Below are 19134 nucleotides of genomic sequence, written 5' to 3' on the forward strand. Positions count from 1 at the left end.
CACCCAGCTCCCTTCTCCAGAGCTTCACCTCCGCCCCGCCGCCTGCCGCGCCCCGCACAGCCGGGGAACGCCTCGGGGGCCGCTCCCCCACCCCGGCCCACCTCAGGGACCCGTTTGCAGGAACCCACTCTCCGCCCAGGGCGGGGGCGGCCGCTGCCTCTGCTCCCGGGGAGCCTCCCCGGAGCCTCCCGTCCCCCCGTGCCGCCTCGCGTTCCGTCCCCGTGTCCTGGCCCCGACCCTCGCTCACCGCCGCTGCCGCCTCGCAACGGGCGCCGTCGGAACGGCGATGAGGGACGCCGCGCCCACGTGACCCACCCTCACGACGGCCATGTCAGGTGAGGGCACAGCGCACCCCTCCCGCCTCTATCCGGAGGCGGCCGCTAAATAGAAATGGCGACCAGCCCCGAAGCTCACACGGCTGCCCACACTTATCATGGCGGCGTGGCGCTAAGCCGCTTGGCACCACCCCCTTACACCAGGCTCTCGGCGCACGCGGGGGGCTCCGATTGGTCCGCAGCGTGGCGGGCGCCGGTTGGACCACGTCCCTCCTCTCGCCCTTTCTCCGCCAATGAGCGCCGGCGGGCCGAGCGTGCTGGCGGCTGACGCGGAAATCCGAATGGGCTCGCGGGCCGCTGCCTCCTCGGTTGCTACGGTGGCCGGGGCGGGGCCAAGCCGCGCCGGGCGGGCCGGGCTGAGGCGCTTCGCGCTCGGCGGTCGCTGAGACGCTGAGGCGACTGCGGGCTCCCCCCGGCCCCGCCATGGGGCCCGGCCCCGCGCTGCGCCCGGCCCGGCCGCCGCTGCTGCTGCTGGTGCTGGTGGTGGTCCTGCCGCCGCTCCCCGCCGCCGGTGAGCGGCGCCGCCTGGCGTGCTCCACCTGCCGGGGCATCGCGGACAGGTTCAACCAGGTGCGCGGCGGGGATGGGGCCGCATCCAAGCCCGCTGGGGGTAGCCACAGTGCCCGGCCGCTGCCCCCGGCCTGACCCGGTGCTGGGGTGGGGGCACGGGGGTGGGGATGGTACCGAGTTTGAGCTCCAGCGGCGGGGTTGTTTGGGGGTTTTAATGGGGAAAGAGGGGCTTGTTGTGCTGCCTGCGGTGTGTGGGGTACGCGTTGATGGAGGGCACCGTCCCTTAAAAGTCGGGCCCCTCGCTACCAGAAGGACATCAAGGCGCTGGAGCGTGTCCAGAGCAGGGCTACGGAGCTGGTGAAGGGCCTGGAACACAAGTCCTGTGAGGAGCGGCTGAGGGAACTGAGGTTGTTTAGTTTGGAGAAAAGGAGGCTCAGGGGAGACCTCATTGCTCTCTACAACTGCCTGAAAGGAAGCTGTGGGGAGCTGGGGGTCGGCCTCTTCTCACAGGTAACTGGTGATAGGACGAGAGGGAATGGCCTCAAGTTGTGCCAGGGAAGGTTCAGGTTGGAAAGGAAGAGACATTTATTCTCAGAAAGAGCAGTCAGGCACTGGAACAGGTTGCCCAGGGAGGTGGTGGAATCACCGTCCCTGGGGCCGTTCAAGGAGATGTTGGACCTGATGGTTAGGAACATGGTTTGTTCGGTGATATTGGTGGTAGGGTAATAATTGGACCAGATGGTCTTGGAGGTCTTTTCCAACCCTAATGATTCTACAGTCCTCTGTGTGTTGTCACCTGCAACAGTCTTGCATTGTGGCAAAGGCAGCAAGGGATCTCTGTGGCTTGGGACAGATACTAATACTTTTTGTGCTTGTATTCACTGTTGTACACTTGAATTTCTGGATATATTTTTTTTTTACAAGGTATATTTCGATGAGTGCTGGCTGTAACTCAGGGAAGGTGTGCTGGTCACACCAAATTATCATGTTGCCTTGTTACATATTAAAGTTACAACATGGTGAAGATTGGGCTAAATACTACCAAAACGGAATGAAGCAGCCGGCCCATTCAATTTGTTAATAAAGTTCCTGAGAACTTAAAGGAGAAAGGGATAAGCTTTCACACTTGTGTGTTTTCTGATGTAAATGAAGACTCTCCCATTGCCTTATTTATGTGTTATAGCGCAACATGATTCAATTTTTTTTATTGAACAACATGATCATCGGCTTCAGAGTTTTACTGAAGTTCCTGCAATATCATCTAATAATTTACTGCTGCCATTCATTTTTGTTAGAAGCACAAAATTACTTAGATTAAGTAAGTATATTACTTAGATTCTCTTGTTCCTTTTTGTTTGCCAGGGATTAGCAGATACAGCAAAGAAGAACTTTGGTGGTGGAAATACTGCCTGGGAAGAGAAGACGTTGTCAAAGTATGAGTCCAGGTAAGCTGTCTCAGCCTGTTAGGTTCAGTAGTGTTTCATGGCCTCAGTGTGTAACTTTGCAGAACTGGTGTTAATCTGGTACTTAAATTTTGAGTGTAACAACTGAAGTTTCATAACTGAAGTTTCATATATCCAAATCCTGAATTCTTTTTGACTAAAATATAGCAGATTACATTGTATCTACAGTTTACAATAGACTGACATTCCTTGTTAACACTTCTACTTGTATTGCTTTTGAAAACAACAGAAGTGAATACTATTACTGGACATGGTATTTTTTCTTTATTTACTCATTGGAGTTCTAAAGTGACAATTTTAAATAATGGTCCATAGTTGATTGTCATAAAAGGTGTGGACTTCATCTTGGTGTACTGCAGTACTTGGTTCAGAATTAAAGCAGTAACTGCTCCCTGTTCACTATTTTAACTCTGAATAGGAAACTAGAGGAGGCACTGGGATTTCTGAACCTTAGTTGCTGTCCAGCTTCATGGGCTTGTATCAGATATTAGCAATACCTGAAATTTACTGTTGAGCTTGTTAGAAAAATCTTACCAACATATGGTCTGCAAACATAAGTGCAAGCAAGCTGAAGCTTTTCTTGTGGTTGTCCTAATCTTCTTAGTTACCAGAGTAAAGAACTAATGAACTTTACTATATTTGCTTTGTCTTGGAACTAGTTCAGAACACACTCTAAACTGATAAAGTATCCTAGGCTGAAGTCTAGCTTCTGTAACATGTCTTGTGTGGTGCCAAATAATATTCTTAAATTAAAATCATGACTTTCCTTCTCTGCTTCTAGTGAAATTCGTCTTGTAGAGATCATAGAGAATCTGTGCGACAGTAGTAACTTTGAATGTAACAACATGGTAGAAGAGCATGAGGAACACATAGAGAAATGGTGGTTCAAACTGTAAGTATCATTTTTTCTGTGTAGATCTCTGTGCTGATAAACATCAAAGAGGATGAAATATTAATGGTATATTTGGTGCCTGATCAATAGGAATATATTAGTTGTAGCGCAGAGACAGAAAGTGTATAATTAAAAGTCCAATTTATTATCCTGTCGATTGCGGAGTACAGGTAGCTGTGGAGGTTCCAAGAGTCATTATGAGGCTACTCTGAGCTGTACATTCCAAATTTAATTCAGTGCTACTAATTGCAGCCACTTCTGAATGAAAGTAGTGTTCAGCTACAGGACAGCAGAAAGTGAAGAGAACATTTAAACACGTTTTGGATGAAAAAGGAAGCTTGATAGGATATTTTGTTTACTCAAAGTGGGTAATACTCATTCTCCTATTCAGAGATAACAAAATCATTAAGTGGGTGTTTTTTTATTACCTTGAGTTGATAAGGTGCTAGACCAAGATTTTTCTAGTCCCCGGGTTGTTTTCATCGTATAAGAATGCTTTTGGTATGGGAACATATGACTGTCAGGTAGTGATATTGAGTGGTTTGTGTTGGGGATGATACAATGTGGATGAAGGAGCTGGAAATTCATGTAGAGAGGAGCTCTTCAACTGCTTCCATGTCCCCTGCAGATGTGGACTGCATCCGGTAAGGTGTTATTAAGTAGGGTGAACTATCATTATACCACTTCATCACTGGATAAGGATTTTTGATAATCCACTTTTCAAATATTTTCTTTATTGCTTCATACTTCTACCTTGCTGTGCAGTATTAAGTATACATTTAACACTCGAACTGAAGGAAGGGGGAGCTCCGTAAGCCAGATCAAACAAGACTACTTCAGAGAATGTGCTAAAATTTGCAGGACTGAAAAAAACTGATCCTAAACTAGAGAATTTGACCAAGTAGACTTCCTAAAATTTAAACAAAAGACATTCATAAAAATACATTGTTTTTGGAAAGCTTCCTTATTTAAAAGATGTTGAGTGTAGTTGATCAACTTTGCCTTCTGTCCTTTCATCTAAAAATGTCATTCAGATTCTGTGTTAGTTTCCAAAGACGGTTTCTTTGGCTACGGATACCTTAGATCTTTTTTAACAAGGTCTCTGTAGGTTTACGTTTCAGGGTCTGGGCCTTGGAGTGAATACAATCAGATGTAATAGTTTAGAAGGAGAAGCTGTACATGCCACAGGAGTTGCTGAAGACACAACTTCTTTCAGACTTCAAAATTTCTAAACCTTCCTTATGGCTTTTCTTTGTTAAAGTTTCTGGAATTTCAGTGTCTGTGTGATATCGAGATCTTTCGTTTGTCATTTGAAACTGTAGCAGTCATTGTGCTTGCTTGCAAAATAATACTTAGTGATTTTATTATTAATTAGGTGCATATTCTAGTGCTAGAGTATCACATAACTATAAGTTCTTAATATAAAAAAATCCTTCTGAAATATTACTTGATTTATGCTAAAAGAAAATAAAAATAGAAAGAGGAATTTTAATGTGCACCTTACCGTGAAGTCAGGTTGGCTATAAGTTGAGCAAATGTTACTATCTGTCCTGGGCTCTCTTCTATGTACTTGAGGTAAACACACAACCATTATCTTTAAGAGGAATATATAAATATGACTGTCTAAACTATATATAAACTTTCCCTTAAAGTAAGGTGCTTCAAAAAAAAAGGGGGGGAGGGGAGTCAAGGTGGCATTGAAGTCATTTTGTTTGTCATATTTCACTTTTCCATAAATAAAAAAAATGGGATTTGGGTAGAGTCTGGTAACAATTAATAAAATAAAATAAAATAAAATAAAAGACCTCATGTTAAAAAGTACTCCAATTACTAGGAGGACTCCTAGCAGTTGGTTCCTGAAATAAGGTAGTTGTCATTTCAGAAGAGAAAACATAGGTTTCTAATCTCATATCATACACAACAGATTTTTTGGATGACAGTGTGCAGGTTCCTTTTTTTTAGTTGACTGTTAAAAATTTTAATTCTTTTAATTCGTAAATTAATGTCTTCCATATACAGAAAGAAGAAGTATCCTGATTTGTTTAAGTGGTTTTGCATAGAAACGATAGAAGTTTGTTGCCCAGCTGGAACTTATGGACCAGATTGCCTTGGTAATTTTTCTTTTAAAAAATACAGTCACAGATGTGTTCTTCTTCACTCATTTGTTTGTCTCAGTCTTTCATAACAAGCACATATGAAGTATGATATTTTGCTTGAGAGAGCAGCTGCTGTGTAGTATGTACCTGCCTGCTGCGAGGTACTTAGCTGCCTTGTGAGCTTCCTGCCTGAAGAAAGGTTTCTAAGGCATGAAGTAATGTATAAAGATGTCATGGGTACTCATGCAGAATCCATCTGATTAACGTTTACATCTACTCCTGATCTCTGCTTCAAGTTTCTCTATGATGAAGTCTGTTGTTTAGGTGATCTTTCAGAAGGTATGCAGGCAGCAGTCCTTGACCGATTTCAAGACTAAATCACACAAAATGCTCTTGGGGATTAAAGGAAGAAATTCACAACTGAGAATGAGTTAAAAAGAGTGTAGGAGAAATAGGTGGGGGACAGTTGTATAAAAGGAAGGTCTATGATGCAAATGTGATTTTTTTTTTTTTTTTCAAAAGAGTTTTAGCCACTGAAGTTTGTATAATTTATAAACCTGTAAAATCTTGCACCTTGTTGGAGGTCAGTTTTGTCCTCTTATATTGACAGTTACTGAAAATGAGGTGCTAATTACTGACATTGATCTAAGTGATTGCTTGCTGGTAGGTTCTTTCAACAGCAGTATGACCATTCTTAGATATCTGGAATAAAGACACCAACTTTAGCCAGCAAAAACAGATAAAATTAGAAATCACAGTCTTTAGCCATAATGAGTTTTATAATTGAACTTCCCTCAGTTGAGATTCCCTGTACTTGGATATATTAGCATTTCTTGTTCCATGCCTTGTGTTTGCTCTCAAGAGAAAAAGATTTTGGAAATTGGATACTGTTATGGGTATATACTTTTACATCACGCTGTCTGTGCAGAGGGAGGCAGTTAGGGTGATTGTGTCTGAGAATAGGAAGTTATTTCTTGTAACATCTGATTTTAAAAAGGTGTTTTTCGTCCTTTCAAGCTTGTCGTGGTGGATCAGAAAGACCTTGTCATGGAAATGGCCACTGTGATGGGGACGGAACCCGTGGTGGAGATGGCTCATGTAGCTGCAACAAGGAGTATACAGGAGAATTTTGTTTGGACTGTGCTAGTGGTTACTATAGTACCTTGAGAAATGATACACATTCTGTTTGTACAGGTAACAAAATATTTGATATATTCAAAGATCTTTGTCTTCTAATTTCACTTTTGTAAACAAAAGTAGAAACAATTAAAACAGACAAGTTAATAACAGAGAGTAGTTACAGGAAAATAGTCTGATTGCTCAGTTTTGTCCATAAAGGACATGCCAGTCATTTTGGTGGAACTCTAAGAATTTGATAAGTCACCTTCCCAGACTGCCCTTAATTTTTTTCCCTAATTCCTTCCAGTTCCTTTCTTTAAATTAAGAGCAGAATTCTATGTTGTGAGGGAGATGAGAAGGAAGAGCAAGCTTTGTGCTTTTTTTTTTTTTTTTAATAAGGTACTGTACAGTCACTTCAGTTCAAGATTTCCATATAGTGGACTATTTTAAAGGTAATTTTACTACATGTTTCAGATACATTAACTGGAATAAACAGGTGTGGAAACAGCAGATCTGTACTGTAAACTACACAGCTTCTCGTTAAATGTATGTTACAGATTCCAGTTAAATATATCTAAGCTCAGTTATGAAACAAAGTACATCAGGCTCTGGAAATAAATTTTATCTTTTTTCAGCTGTCCAAATTTTTCATCTGCTTGTACATTTCGAATAAGATTCTGTAGCAACTAAGTCCTGACTGGGATTTAATTATTATTTTTTTTTAATATTATATTGTTTTTTAACCTGGATGTCAAGTAATTCTTCCATATGGTTAGTTTTTTTATTGCAATATAGCAAGCATTCAGTCAGCTGGATTACTAGTATGTTTTCTTGTATTCTGAAGACTGGTATCGCTTCACACATTTGGTAGGAAGGAGTACTGAATTCCTACAGTGTTTAAGCTGTTGTACCAACCCTGAGTAGCTGAGCAGTTTACCTTCTTGATCTCTTATTCTCAAATATTTCAGAAACTGGACCTGCCACTTTTAGGCAGTAGAAATACCTTGTCACTCAGTTTTAAGTGGTGCAGAAGTCTATTAATTGTCAGGTTTGGCTTCCTGTACTTTTGGTAGGACAGAACTGCATTTTTGTAAATTATGTCTCTGTAAATATTTAATCCTGTGAATGCAAGGCTCAAAATGCTAAAATATGATGGTTTCTAGTGAATCCTAAATAAGATTTTCTTTGAGAATTAGTGAGCATTAACTTGTCTTGGAATCTGTCAGCGTAGCTCACAGTGTAGTTTTCTCTCATTTCAGTCTGCCATGCCGCTTGTAAAACTTGTACTGGTTCAAGTAATAAGGACTGCCAAGACTGCAAAGAAGGCTGGATCAAAAATGAAGAAGCAGCTTGTGTGGGTGAGTAATATTTAGTACACTTCAAACAGGTTTTGCAGCAACATTGGATAATAAGATTAGATTACATCAAGTTTTATAGTATTTTAATGAAAGTGTTCTATGAAAGAAATCTGCTGAGATTTTTACAGTTTGTAGTTTCTTTTCCAGACTTGTTTCACATTGTAGGAAAACAGTATTTCTTTCCCACTGATGACCTATTCCTAGCTTCACATTTCTGTTGGTTTATGAGGAGAAACATATGGACACTTAAGGAAAAAGCCTAATAAAGGATATACTCTCAATGCAGAACTGTACTAATCTGAGAGTAGCACATTCCACTCAAATTCTGTAACAGCGATGAGTAGATGCAATATCCCATATTGTACTGGTCAAATCAAACCAGCAAAAGACCCTTAATATAGTGTCTGGAAACAATATCTTGAAAGTTATGTGAACGCGGCTTCTTGAGAAGAGTGTTAATGAAAACGAAGATTTAAATTACAGCTACTGCAACACCTGCTTAGACAACTGTAAAACACAGTAAGAGTGTTTTTAGATTGTCTAGTATTGTCTTCTGTACAGCTGTTTTTTCCAAATAATCATTGCAACTGATCAAGTATAAGTTACTTGAGTTGGTAGGAGTTATAACAGCAACAACAATGACTGAAATAGCCTTTCTTTGTCCAAATGTTTCAGTATGAATACTGTTGTGCCCTTTCCTTGAATTCACAAGACTAGAGTTATTTTAACTTCCTAGGTAAAACTGTTTTTCAACTTGGCTGGTTCTAACCATAACTTGGCTTTTTTTTCAGTATGCTTTTTGTAGAAAACTATGCAGTTTATGTGTGTGCATTTGTGTGGATTTTTTGTTTGTTTGTATTATACTTTAAAAAGTTCCATAGTTCCATAGGATAGAAAATCAACAGTATCCCAGAAGAGTAGTCTGTCTGTATGTTTTGCATGCATTTATGCTTTTTATGCAAATAGCATAATATTGATTTGGAAATGACAAGAATGGCAGGTATTCTGGAAGCTTTATTTAACTCCATCACTTCTGATGTGTCTGTTACCATCACAGAACAGCTTCTGTGGATCACAGTTTTGATTTGTTAATATAACCTAATGCTGAACAAACAGTAAATAAGTTACCATGTTACTTGTATTTGCAACATTGCATATCTGAGCATAAACTCATTGTAATGGTTACTCTCAAGGCAGTTTGTTTATAGTTTTTGTGGGCCAGTTCTTATAGGTTGTCTAAGAGTAGCATTTAAATATTAATCTGTCTATTTAATCATGACTACTATTTTAGGTAACTTGTCACTTTTTATATTTCAGATTTAGATGAGTGTGCTTCTTCTCCTTGCAAAGATGAGCAGTATTGTTTGAACACAGAAGGATCTTTCTCATGCAAAGGTTTCTTTTTAATCTTCTTGTATTCTGTATCATCTAGAATCCTAATCTAATGCTAGAGATAACACTGAAGAAGGCATTTAGTACAATGTGGTCTGATCCTGACTGGGCTGGGGGAGGATGAGGCTTAAGACATATCATATGAGGAAGGTGAGAGATTTCTGGCTATTTTTGTGGGGGTAAGCTGGCTGACTTTAAGGGGTGGTATTTTAAACCTAAGGTGTTTTTATTCTTATATTTAAAATGTTTTCTTTAGCATGTCATGCTAGCTGTGTAGGTTGCACAGGGGAAGGTTCCGACAAATGTAAGACCTGCGCATCTGGATACATGAAGGAAGATGAAAAGTGTACAGGTTGGTGGATTTAACTGTATATGGCAGAGCGCCAGTTAGCTCACTCTAAGATAGCCACACTGAGCAGCTCTTAAAGTGCTTTCACTTTAGTCTGGTTCAGTTTTCAAGCCTATCAAAATAATCCCTGTTGTTGTGGCATTAGCAGCAAAGACTTCATAATATTTTATTTATTTTATTATGTTAATATGCATGACAAAGCTTAAAGGAGAAACATTCCAACAAAAGAATCAAAGTATCTTATAGTTGATTCATGAAACAAATATGTAAGTTATGTTGGTTACCTATCATTTCATTAGAAGTGTGCATCTATATTCATTTTGCATCAGAAAGGAAGATATGCAATACAGAGTCTTTCTGTTCATCCATTAATCTCCAAATTCTAATGATACAAATTTGTAGTGAATTCTAACATATAAAACAACAGTAAAAGAGTGAAATCAGAGTTTCTCTGTGTGGGAGAGGAGAAGGTATACAATCTTAAATATCTCTTAATTGTGACAATGTAGTATTTATAGGCTCCCTTCCCTTTTGTTTTACCTTGGTGGCATCCACAGAAAATGTCCATGGGAAATCTTCAGTAGGTTAAGAAAAATGATGTAGCTTAATTCATTTCCTCACATTGAACCTGCAAAACATAAAAATAACCTTATATCTGAGCAAGTTTGATACACAATCTGAAAGATGAAGAATTGTAACAGTTTATTTTGACAGAAGTCAAATAAATCTGTTACAGCAGCATTCTGCACTTCAGTGCTTTTACTAAGTAATTAATTCCTGTGTCGGAAGTGGCTTGAGGTAGATTCTCGTTTGAGCATAAGTTAGTTATATAACAAAATAATATCAGTGGACTCTTTCTTTTCCTGTCTCTAGATATAGATGAATGTAACCTTCCTGAAAAGGTATGCATTAAAGAGAATGAAGACTGTGTTAATACTTCAGGTAGTTACAAGTGTGTATGTTCAGAAGGGTTTGAAGATAAGGATGGAATGTGTGTTCAAACTGTAAAAACAGGTAAGTAGCTTTTTAATTGCGTATATATATATATATATATATATAAAATCTACAACTTGGAAGTGTATTTCTGTCTAAGGGTCTAGTCACTTGTGAATTAATCTGTATAATTTCTCGTCTTCCTAAAATTCTAGTCTTTCCAAAGTTTTTGTGGTTGGCCATGTATTCTGGCATGTGTGTTTTCTTGTTCAAAGATGAGTATTTGTTTTTTAAGTGTCTTTGTGTTGATTACTTTTTTTTGCTTAAGGTTGTGTAAGCCACTAGGTGTTTGGTTTCGTAACATAATTAAAGTGAACTAGCAGACTACTGCTATCATAAAAAGGAGGTCATCTTCCTTCTCACTTTTTTCGTTATTATTTATAATGAGTGTCTTCTGACAGGTGATGTGGAAAAGAGAAAGTTCAGTGTGAATACCTGTAAAAAAAAACTTAGAATAGAAACAGCTGTACTGCTTTTATCTTCCATTACCAATATCAAACCAGTTTATTTGAATGTTTTTTTTTCCATCTGATAAAAATTTCATAAGCTTGGACCCTGACACTGATGCAAGTGGCTCCGCTATATGACTTTATTCTCTGTGTGGTCTTGCAAAATATGTTGATTCGGGTTTGTCTATTAAAAATTCCCAATGTATTATTAATTATATCATTTAATTTTTGACATCTTCACTTTTGCATCTAATAATAATGATGCTTAATTTCACAGGAGAGGAAGTGGAGACTGAAACAACTGAGCCTTCACACACTGGACATGAGGACTTATGATGTGTATCCAGAACCAAAAGACATTCCTATCTCAAGTTTTAAATTATTGGACTAAGTCTCTGCTAGCTGACTTACTGTGGGAATGGTATTAAATATGCAGGTTGCCATTAAGATTTTTTAAATGGTGATAAACTGCTCTTTAAGCTGCATTTCTTTATTCTTGAATACCACTTTTTTATAGTTCTTTAAGAACAATGGTCTAGATGGGTAAGTATAAAATTTGAATTAACATAACATTGTACCCAACAACTGTAAACAAATTGAAGATCTCTCATTCTAGTGCCTACTGGTAATTGTCATCCTTTTTAGGAAGGACTTAGTTGCACTTCATAATTCAAGAAAAAATCTAAACTGAAGCTTGGTGTTTCTTGACATGAGAAATATTTCTGTAACTGAAATACAGCTTTTAGAAATTGTCAAAGGGAATATCTTTGGGGGGGGGGGAGTAGAAACTGTTCCCTTAAACAAAACAGAATGCCTAATACTGCATTCAATAAAAGTTTATTTTGTTGGAATGTGCCTTAAAATTTTTAAATTTGTTAATACCTTGCTGTGTTGTCATGTCTATTTTTCATTTGGACAGTGGGGAAAAAAAAATCCAGACACCTATAAGCACTGTATTTCAGTTCAGCACTGAGCACTTCTTAAGTTGTGCTGGAATGTAGAGTGTGAGAAGGGAAATATCACTTTCCTCTAAAGGAGGATTTATGTTAAACTTAAACAGATTTCCAAAGTCTGGCAGACAAATCTTTCTTCAAGATACTTCCCATCACTGTATAAACTAGTTTACACACTTAATGCAAGTGAATTAATACCTGCACTCAGTCACTCAAAGATGTTACGAGTGGCCTCTGGAATTGATGAATACTTACTTTTCACTAGAATCTACTGCTGCATGTAATAGTTTCTTGTCTTTTTCAAAGCGAGCATACTACAATCAATTTTGTCGTCTCTTGTGCTGTTTTGGAGGTAAAGCAAATAAGCGTAGCATAGACACCGCTTCCTACATGTTGTCTGTAGGCTTAAAGGCAAGTGTAAGAGGTAAAATGGATATATTCTGCAGGACCATCACAGCTGTAAATAAGGCAAGGACCATCCTGCTGCAGTATTTAAAGCTCTTACGGAAGTAAGTGAAGTCTGACAAATTGAGGTGATGGATACAGGGAGCATAAAGAGGTAGTATAGAATACAGGTGAAAAGAACATAGTTCAGGCTTGACTATGAAGAAGCTATAGTCTGGAAGCCATCAACAGTACCCTGAGGTAAGGGGAAATGGAAGGGACAGACTTGTTGAGCAAGGAAGTCCAAACACTTTCTGTATACCTCTGAAAACTTCTGTGTTCATCATGTCTTCATCACAGTTTAGTTCGTGTGCATGTAGGATTTGTATGTGCAATAGATACTTGCACAAACAAGAGGATTCTGTTTGATTCTTACATTAAAACCTGTCTAAGCTGATTTTGTGAGATGTAGTTTAAATACCCAATGGTATTAAAATGTGACAATTTTCTTTAAGACAAGTTATTTTTCTTCAGCTAGCATACCTAGATGTTTCTTAATTTGACAGTCTGAGAAATAAATCTTTTAGTTTAGTACTTAATCTACTCTAAAGGTCAAAGGTAGACCTGTATACTGCATATCTTTAGAGTTCTTGTGTAGGTGTTTTATTTAATAAGTGCTAAATTAGAGAGAGTAAAAAGTAGACAGTTCTGGGAACACAGGAAATACAACTCGGGCACTTAAAGGTTTTTTAGTGTTGGTGTAGCCAATCATGGTAATAATATCAAACCTTAAGGATCATAAAGGAGTATAGCTTGTTTTTGCTGCTCAGTCATTGTCACTTAACTCCCATGGGTTCTAGATGATGGTTTAAATGCTCCTTGTTAACAGTGAAATGAAACGTCAATTCTGTTTAGGAACTACTGTAAACTCTTACTCAATAGAATTCTCTCTCCATTATAAACTCTCATTTATGTTTCGTGTTAGAATTAGTGCTCCCTCATACAAAGAGGAATTTGTTATTCTAAGTTCCCTTCAAATTGACTTGGCATTTTAGGGGGATATCTGACAAGGTGCTTAACTACAGCACACCTCAATGTGGAAGCATTTGTTTTGCTTTTTTTTTTTTTTTTTTTTTTTTTTTTGAGCTGAATTGATCCTAGTTAAGCTCACCTATGAGATGAAAAAATAAAAAGAAAAAAACTTCAAGTTTTTTTTTTCTGGTGATAGAGAAGAGAAACTCTTCCTATGATGAACTGCAAAATGCATCAAACTTTGAATAATGAGAGTAGTCTGATATATTCAAATTGTTGTTTGGTTTCTGAAGCATGTTTTCAGCTCCTCATTACCACAGTAAAACTATCACTTGTGCCCTAGGAGGCATAAGAACACTGTACCTGCATATTATGAGTCGCTATTATCTTTCTGCATAATCCTGTCAGTCCCTCTACCCCTACTCCAGATGATTAGCTCCTGTTGCTTTGTTAAATTATTGTGGATAAACTTGAACTGTTTAGGGTCTGTAAAAGTGAATTTAAGTATTTAGAGCTTTCTCTAAGGGAACTTTACTGAGGTATGTATTTGATACATATTTAACAATAAGTATGCTACTGCCTCAAGTCCTTTGACTGCTAACGTTATAGAGTTGGTCCTCTTGTTTTGTTCTGTATCCTCATTTTACTACTTCAGGCTGTGACTGTAACTGTGCTCTGTTTTAAAGGTCAAGAACTAAAAATTGTTCTGACTGAATTCATTCCTTTTTGGCTCTCTGACCTGGCTAGAATGGGAATAGAATCATAGAATCATTGAGGTTGTGAGAGACCTTCAAGATCATCTGGTCCAACCATCACCTTACTACCAGTATCACCCACCAAACCATGTCCCTAAGCATCAGGTCCAACCTTTCCTTGAACACCCCCAGGGACAGTGACCCCACCACCTCCCTGGGAAACCCATTCCAATGCCTGACTACTCTTTCTGAGAAGAAAGATCTCCTAATAATAGGACACATTTTTTTCACTTCCTCATCAAAATGAGCATTGAATTGGGTGGGAAAGCACTGGCAATTAAGGTGAAGTGCTTTGTGTTAACCAAGCCATTCCAGGGTATGAATGCTTCCTATTAAATGTTTTTAGCACCAAACAGTTAAAATGTAAGAGGAACAGCTTACTGTTGTCCTTATGTTGCAGGAAGATCTGGTTATATAGTACAAGGCTTTGTTCTTACAGTCGACTGGAGTTACAGGTCTCAAACTAACTTCATATCAAACTATATGAACATGTAGATAAATACTTCAGAAGTGATCTGAGATGCCCAACAGACAAGATGTCCCATAAGTGTTGGTTAGGTACCTTTATCATAAATGCTGCAGGCTAAAGTTATTGGTGAAACTTGAACTTCAGATTCTTGCCTATTATCTTAAAAAGTTGATGCTTTGTGCTGTCAAACTAAAAACTATATCCCTTTTGTTAGTTTGTCTCGCTAGTTCTCTGGGATTTCTTGGCTGAAGAGTAAGCACTTTTTGCAATGGGAGATAAGCCACTCAGTACCATCTTGTCAGTACAGGAAAAGACCTCTGTTAGGTTATAGTTGAACACCACTGAAGTCCAACTTGTACTCAGATAGGGGCGTTTTCCAGGAACAATAGCAACAAAACAAACAAAAACACACAAAAACAAAATGAAAAAGTACAAACCAGTCTACTTTAATTAAAGCTCTGAACAAGGCCAAGAAAGTCATCGTAACTGTGCACCATGTATATACCACAGTACTTTTGCAGCAGCTAAACTTAGGCATCTAAGCATGTGCAGTAATGTTTTCATCTGAGTATTAGAACATAATCTCACTACTGAATTTTTTCTTTGACGGGAGTTCCTACCATAAATATTGTAGCCACTGAATTCTCTGCAAAACATATCATCCATTCATAAATACAATAAAAGAAGCCTGTTTTGCTGAAAAAAATTGATAACTTAGTTCATTCAGTAAGGCAGTGAATTCAAATGAATGAATTCAAATCACTATCTTATTTCTCAGGAGAGATGCCAAAGCCCTAGGTTATAGATAAGATCAGGATACAGGTCATTGTAAAATATGTAGGATAAATGGAAAAAATAGTACTGGATTTGTACAATATATTGTTGACAATGATTGATTATATATCATCCCAATGAGCTGGGGAGAGGTTCTCTTCAGGCAGTTGTCCTTCCAGCCTTTCAACTGGCACCTGTGAGTTGAAAAAGCACCAAAAGTTGTGAAAACCTCCAACTCACACTTTGGCTGTTAAGTGGTCAGCATGTATATACGTATAAGACAATTAGCCCTGACAAACTCGATGCACCCTTCCCTTGAAGTTACTTTCAGACCATTCTTAATGCAAGCTTTAAAGATGTGTACACCTAATTTTGTGTCATATTAACAAGTGGCTAATTGAAAAGAATGTGTCAAAGGAAATATTTAAAAACACTATATAGCAATAACATGAATGACAGTACTCTGTAATGGTCCCAGCTGGCCCGTTAACACCCTTGCTGTTTCTTTCCTCCTTCTATCAGTCTGTCATGGGTTGTTTTCTGAGATTACACTGTATGTCTTCTGAAGTAAAGCTTCTAGAGTTACTCAGAGCAGCTGCCTGTCGTGTTTTTTTTTTTTTTTTTTTTTTTTTTTCCTTCTTTGGATCACAATGAAATTCTATCCATCTCTTTCAGCTACTTCACACCACAACTACCTTTCTGGCTTCAGTTCTAATGTTATTCCAAGTATGATCTCTGGATAGATCTCAAACATGTCTGCGAAGATACTCTTCAAAGATACTTTTCTATGATTTCTATTAGATTTTAATAGATGCTACCATAGTAGTCTTTTGTAGTGTAAACCGGCATACTAGATTTTCTTTCTTACTTGAAAGTAAGTAAGTAGCTTTGAAAGTTGTATTTGTTTTATTAGATTTTTTTTCCCCTAGTCTGTTTGTTTTGTCTTGATTTTTTCTTCTACACTTACCCTTGCTGCAGCCAGAACTCATTCTGCCACTTGAACAGAGCTGAGCTTTGCCACTGCCAAGAATAGAAGCCAAAAGGATTTCTGAGATGCAAAATCACGGAATGGTTGAGGTTAGAATGTGCCTTTAGGTGTTATCTAGTCCAACAGCCCTGCTCAGAACAGGGTCAGGTAAAGCAGGTTTATCAGGGCCTTGTTTATGTAGGTGTTGAATAAGTCCAAGGATGAAGACTTTACAACATGTCTATGCCAATTGTTTAACTGCCCTCACAGTGAAAAGATTTTTCTTATAAATACAAGAAAGTCCATTTCATCCTGTTTGTGCCTATTGGTTTTTGTTCTGTCACTGGGTACCATTGAGAAGGACCTGGCTCTACCTTCTTTACCCTGTTTTTTAAGCACACTGCTAAAATCTACCCCAAGCCTTCTCCAGGCTGAACAATTCTGTCTCTTAGTTTCTTGTGTAATAGGTACTCCAATCCTCCTACTCATCTTTGTGGACCACAGCTGGACTTGCATGTCTCTTCTCCCGGGGAGTTCAGCCTCTCATTCTGGGGAGTACAGCCCTCCTGATGTGCCTCACTGGTGCTGAGTAGCTAGGAAGGATCACCTCTCTTAGTCAGCTGGCAACACTTCTAATGCAGCCCAAGAGGCTTTTGGCGTTCCTTGCCTCAAGGGAACATTGCTATCTCATGGTCAGCTTGATGTCTGGCAGGATTCCCAGATTCTTGGCAAAACTGCTCTCTACTCTCACAGCCTGTCCTGAGTTATTTGTCTCCAGGATTTGATGTATCCTTTTGCTGAACTGCAGGGGGTTCCTGTTGGCCCATTTCTTCAGCTCTCTGAATGTCCCTCTGAATGGCAGCACAGCCAACTGGTTTATCAGCTACTACTCCTGTTTTTGTATCATGCAGTTTTGCTGAGAGTGCATCCTGTCCTATCTTCCAGGTCATTAATGAAGATACTAAACAATATTGCTCTCAGGATTGACCCCTGGAGAATACCACCATCGTGGGTCCGTAGCTGTGTGTCATACCTTTGATCACAGCCCTTTGAGCCAGGCAGCTTGGCCAGTTTTCAGTCCATATCACTGTCTATGTAGCCTATACTTGATGAAATTATCAATGAAGATGTTATGAAAGACAGCGTCAAAGGCCTTGCTAAAGTCAAGTGTATTCTGCCCACATACATCAAGCTTGTCATTTTATTGTAGAAGTCTGTCAGCTTTCTCAAGCGTGCTGTAAACCTGTGTTGACCCAAGCTCAAACAACTTCATGTTGTTTATATGTGTGGAAGAAGCTTCCTGGAATATTTTCTCCATCACTTTCTTAGGGGCTAAGGTGAGGACAGCTGTCCACTAGTTCCTCAGATCCTTCTTCTCAAAACAGGAGTGACATTTGCCTTCTGCAAATCCTTTGGAATCTTTTTCAATCATAACTTTTCAAAGATGATCAAGAAGGGCTTTGTGATAACACTAAATAGCCTACACAGCTCATGGGTGCATCTCATTATACCCCATGGACTAGTGTCTCACCATTTCCCAGTCTAATCCTTCTTTAGGTAGGTCTTCCTTATACCAGACTTTGACATGGACCTGGGAATCCTGAAAGCAAATCTTACCAGTAAAGACCAAAGCAAGGAAGGCATCGAATACCTTGGCCTTTTCTGTGTCATTTGTCACCCAGTCCCCTGCCCAGCAGGGGCTATTTTCTGTCATCTTCCACTTGCTGTAGACATGCCTGTAGCAGCCCTTGTTGCTCTTCAAATCCTTTGCCAGGTTCTACTCCCAAGTGGGCTTTGGCTTTCTTGACCACATCCCCTCATGCAAAGACAGTGCATCTGTATTCCTCTGGGTCACCCATCCCTGTTTCCACAACTTGTGCGTTCCTATTTATGTTTTGAGTTTAGTCAGGAGCTCTGTATTTGTTCATGTAGGCTTCCTCCTGCTTTGCTTGATTTCCTGTACATCAGAATTGGAGAAGGCAATTGCTGAAAATCCACCAACTCTCCTGGACCTATCTGTCTAGGACTGTCTGCCTCAGCTATCCCTTCCAAGCAGATCCTGGAGAAGGCCAATGTCTACTTTCCTGAAGTCCAATGGTACAGTCTGGCTATTTTCCTTGCTGCAAAATGCTATTTACTGAACTTGGTCTGTTTGAGTACAAACATGATCTTTCTTCTTAATGGTGCTCTTATTGTATTTGACCCTCCCAGCTTAGCTTTGCTCAGTAGGGAGACTATAGTCTCTTTGGGACCAAGGGTCACATTTTTTGGTCTGATTTTGTTAAATAGAATTGTGATTTATTCCCTCATTTTGCATCATAGCATTACATTTGTGGGATCTACATCCACTACTGCAGAAATTTATTGAAGCTGTGCATCTAGGAGAAACATTCTTCTATTGCTAAATTAATCTGTACTCACAGGGAAGAATGTCTACGGCAGGAATGGATTTCATACTATCTGTAAGACAAATATTCAAGCTAAGTTTCTTAGTGTTGGGACATTTGTCTTTAAATTCACCTTGGGGCTTCTATTTCTAAGTATTACTAAGCATATTTAAAAAACCATTTGGTGGTGATAACTTTATGTTCTGAAAATCAGTGATGTTGGTGCAGTATAATCTTATCATTTTGGTAAACTTTCAATACTTGTGCTTTGAGAGATCATACCCGAAGCTAAGCATATTTATCGTGCTTAAGGAGAGAAGAAAAGAAACCTTAAATTGCTTCACATTGACTTTACTGTGTTTTCTAGGAATCCAACATGGGTCCTGTTACTCTTGCCTGTTGTTTATGCCAGTAAGAAATAAGTAATTTCTAGTTCCAAAATTATTTACATTGCTTT

The 19134-nt window shown here is 39.2% G+C and overlaps 1 protein-coding gene across 2 annotated transcripts; it reads left to right on the forward strand.

The window, feature by feature from the left end:
* Positions 1 to 582: 582 nt before the first annotated feature.
* CRELD2 (cysteine rich with EGF like domains 2) lies at positions 583 to 12812 on the forward strand. Of its 2 annotated transcripts, XM_035333770.1 has the most exons (10): positions 585 to 905; positions 2208 to 2290; positions 3090 to 3200; positions 5220 to 5311; positions 6314 to 6490; positions 7675 to 7773; positions 9091 to 9168; positions 9422 to 9517; positions 10388 to 10528; positions 11234 to 12812. In XM_035333770.1, the coding sequence occupies exons 1-10, from the start codon at positions 759 to 761 to the stop codon at positions 11290 to 11292; spliced, it is 1083 nt and encodes a 360-aa protein (XP_035189661.1). In that variant the 5' UTR covers positions 585 to 758; the 3' UTR covers positions 11293 to 12812. The 2 variants fall into 2 exon arrangements, with proteins under 2 accessions (XP_035189671.1, XP_035189661.1); XM_035333780.1 differs by lacking the exons at positions 7675 to 7773; positions 9091 to 9168 and having other exon boundaries at positions 583 to 905.
* Positions 12813 to 19134: the final 6322 nt, after the last annotated feature.

This window comes from Oxyura jamaicensis, chromosome 1, assembly GCF_011077185.1.
Source record: "Oxyura jamaicensis isolate SHBP4307 breed ruddy duck chromosome 1, BPBGC_Ojam_1.0, whole genome shotgun sequence".
In the NCBI taxonomy this organism is placed as follows: Eukaryota; Metazoa; Chordata; class Aves; order Anseriformes; family Anatidae; genus Oxyura; species Oxyura jamaicensis.

What these genes read in the sequence shown, in the direction of transcription:
- CRELD2 (XM_035333770.1), top strand. Translation starts at nt 759, where the DNA reads ATGGGGCCCGGCCCCGCGCTGCGCCCGGCCCGGCCGCCGCTGCTGCTG. An exon ending in TTATGGACCAGATTGCCTTG is followed by an intron (nt 5,312 to 6,313) that starts GTAATTTTTCTT and finishes CGTCCTTTCAAG; the next exon opens with CTTGTCGTGGTGGATCAGAA. An exon ending in TACACATTCTGTTTGTACAG is followed by an intron (nt 6,491 to 7,674) that starts GTAACAAAATAT and finishes CTCTCATTTCAG; the next exon opens with TCTGCCATGCCGCTTGTAAA.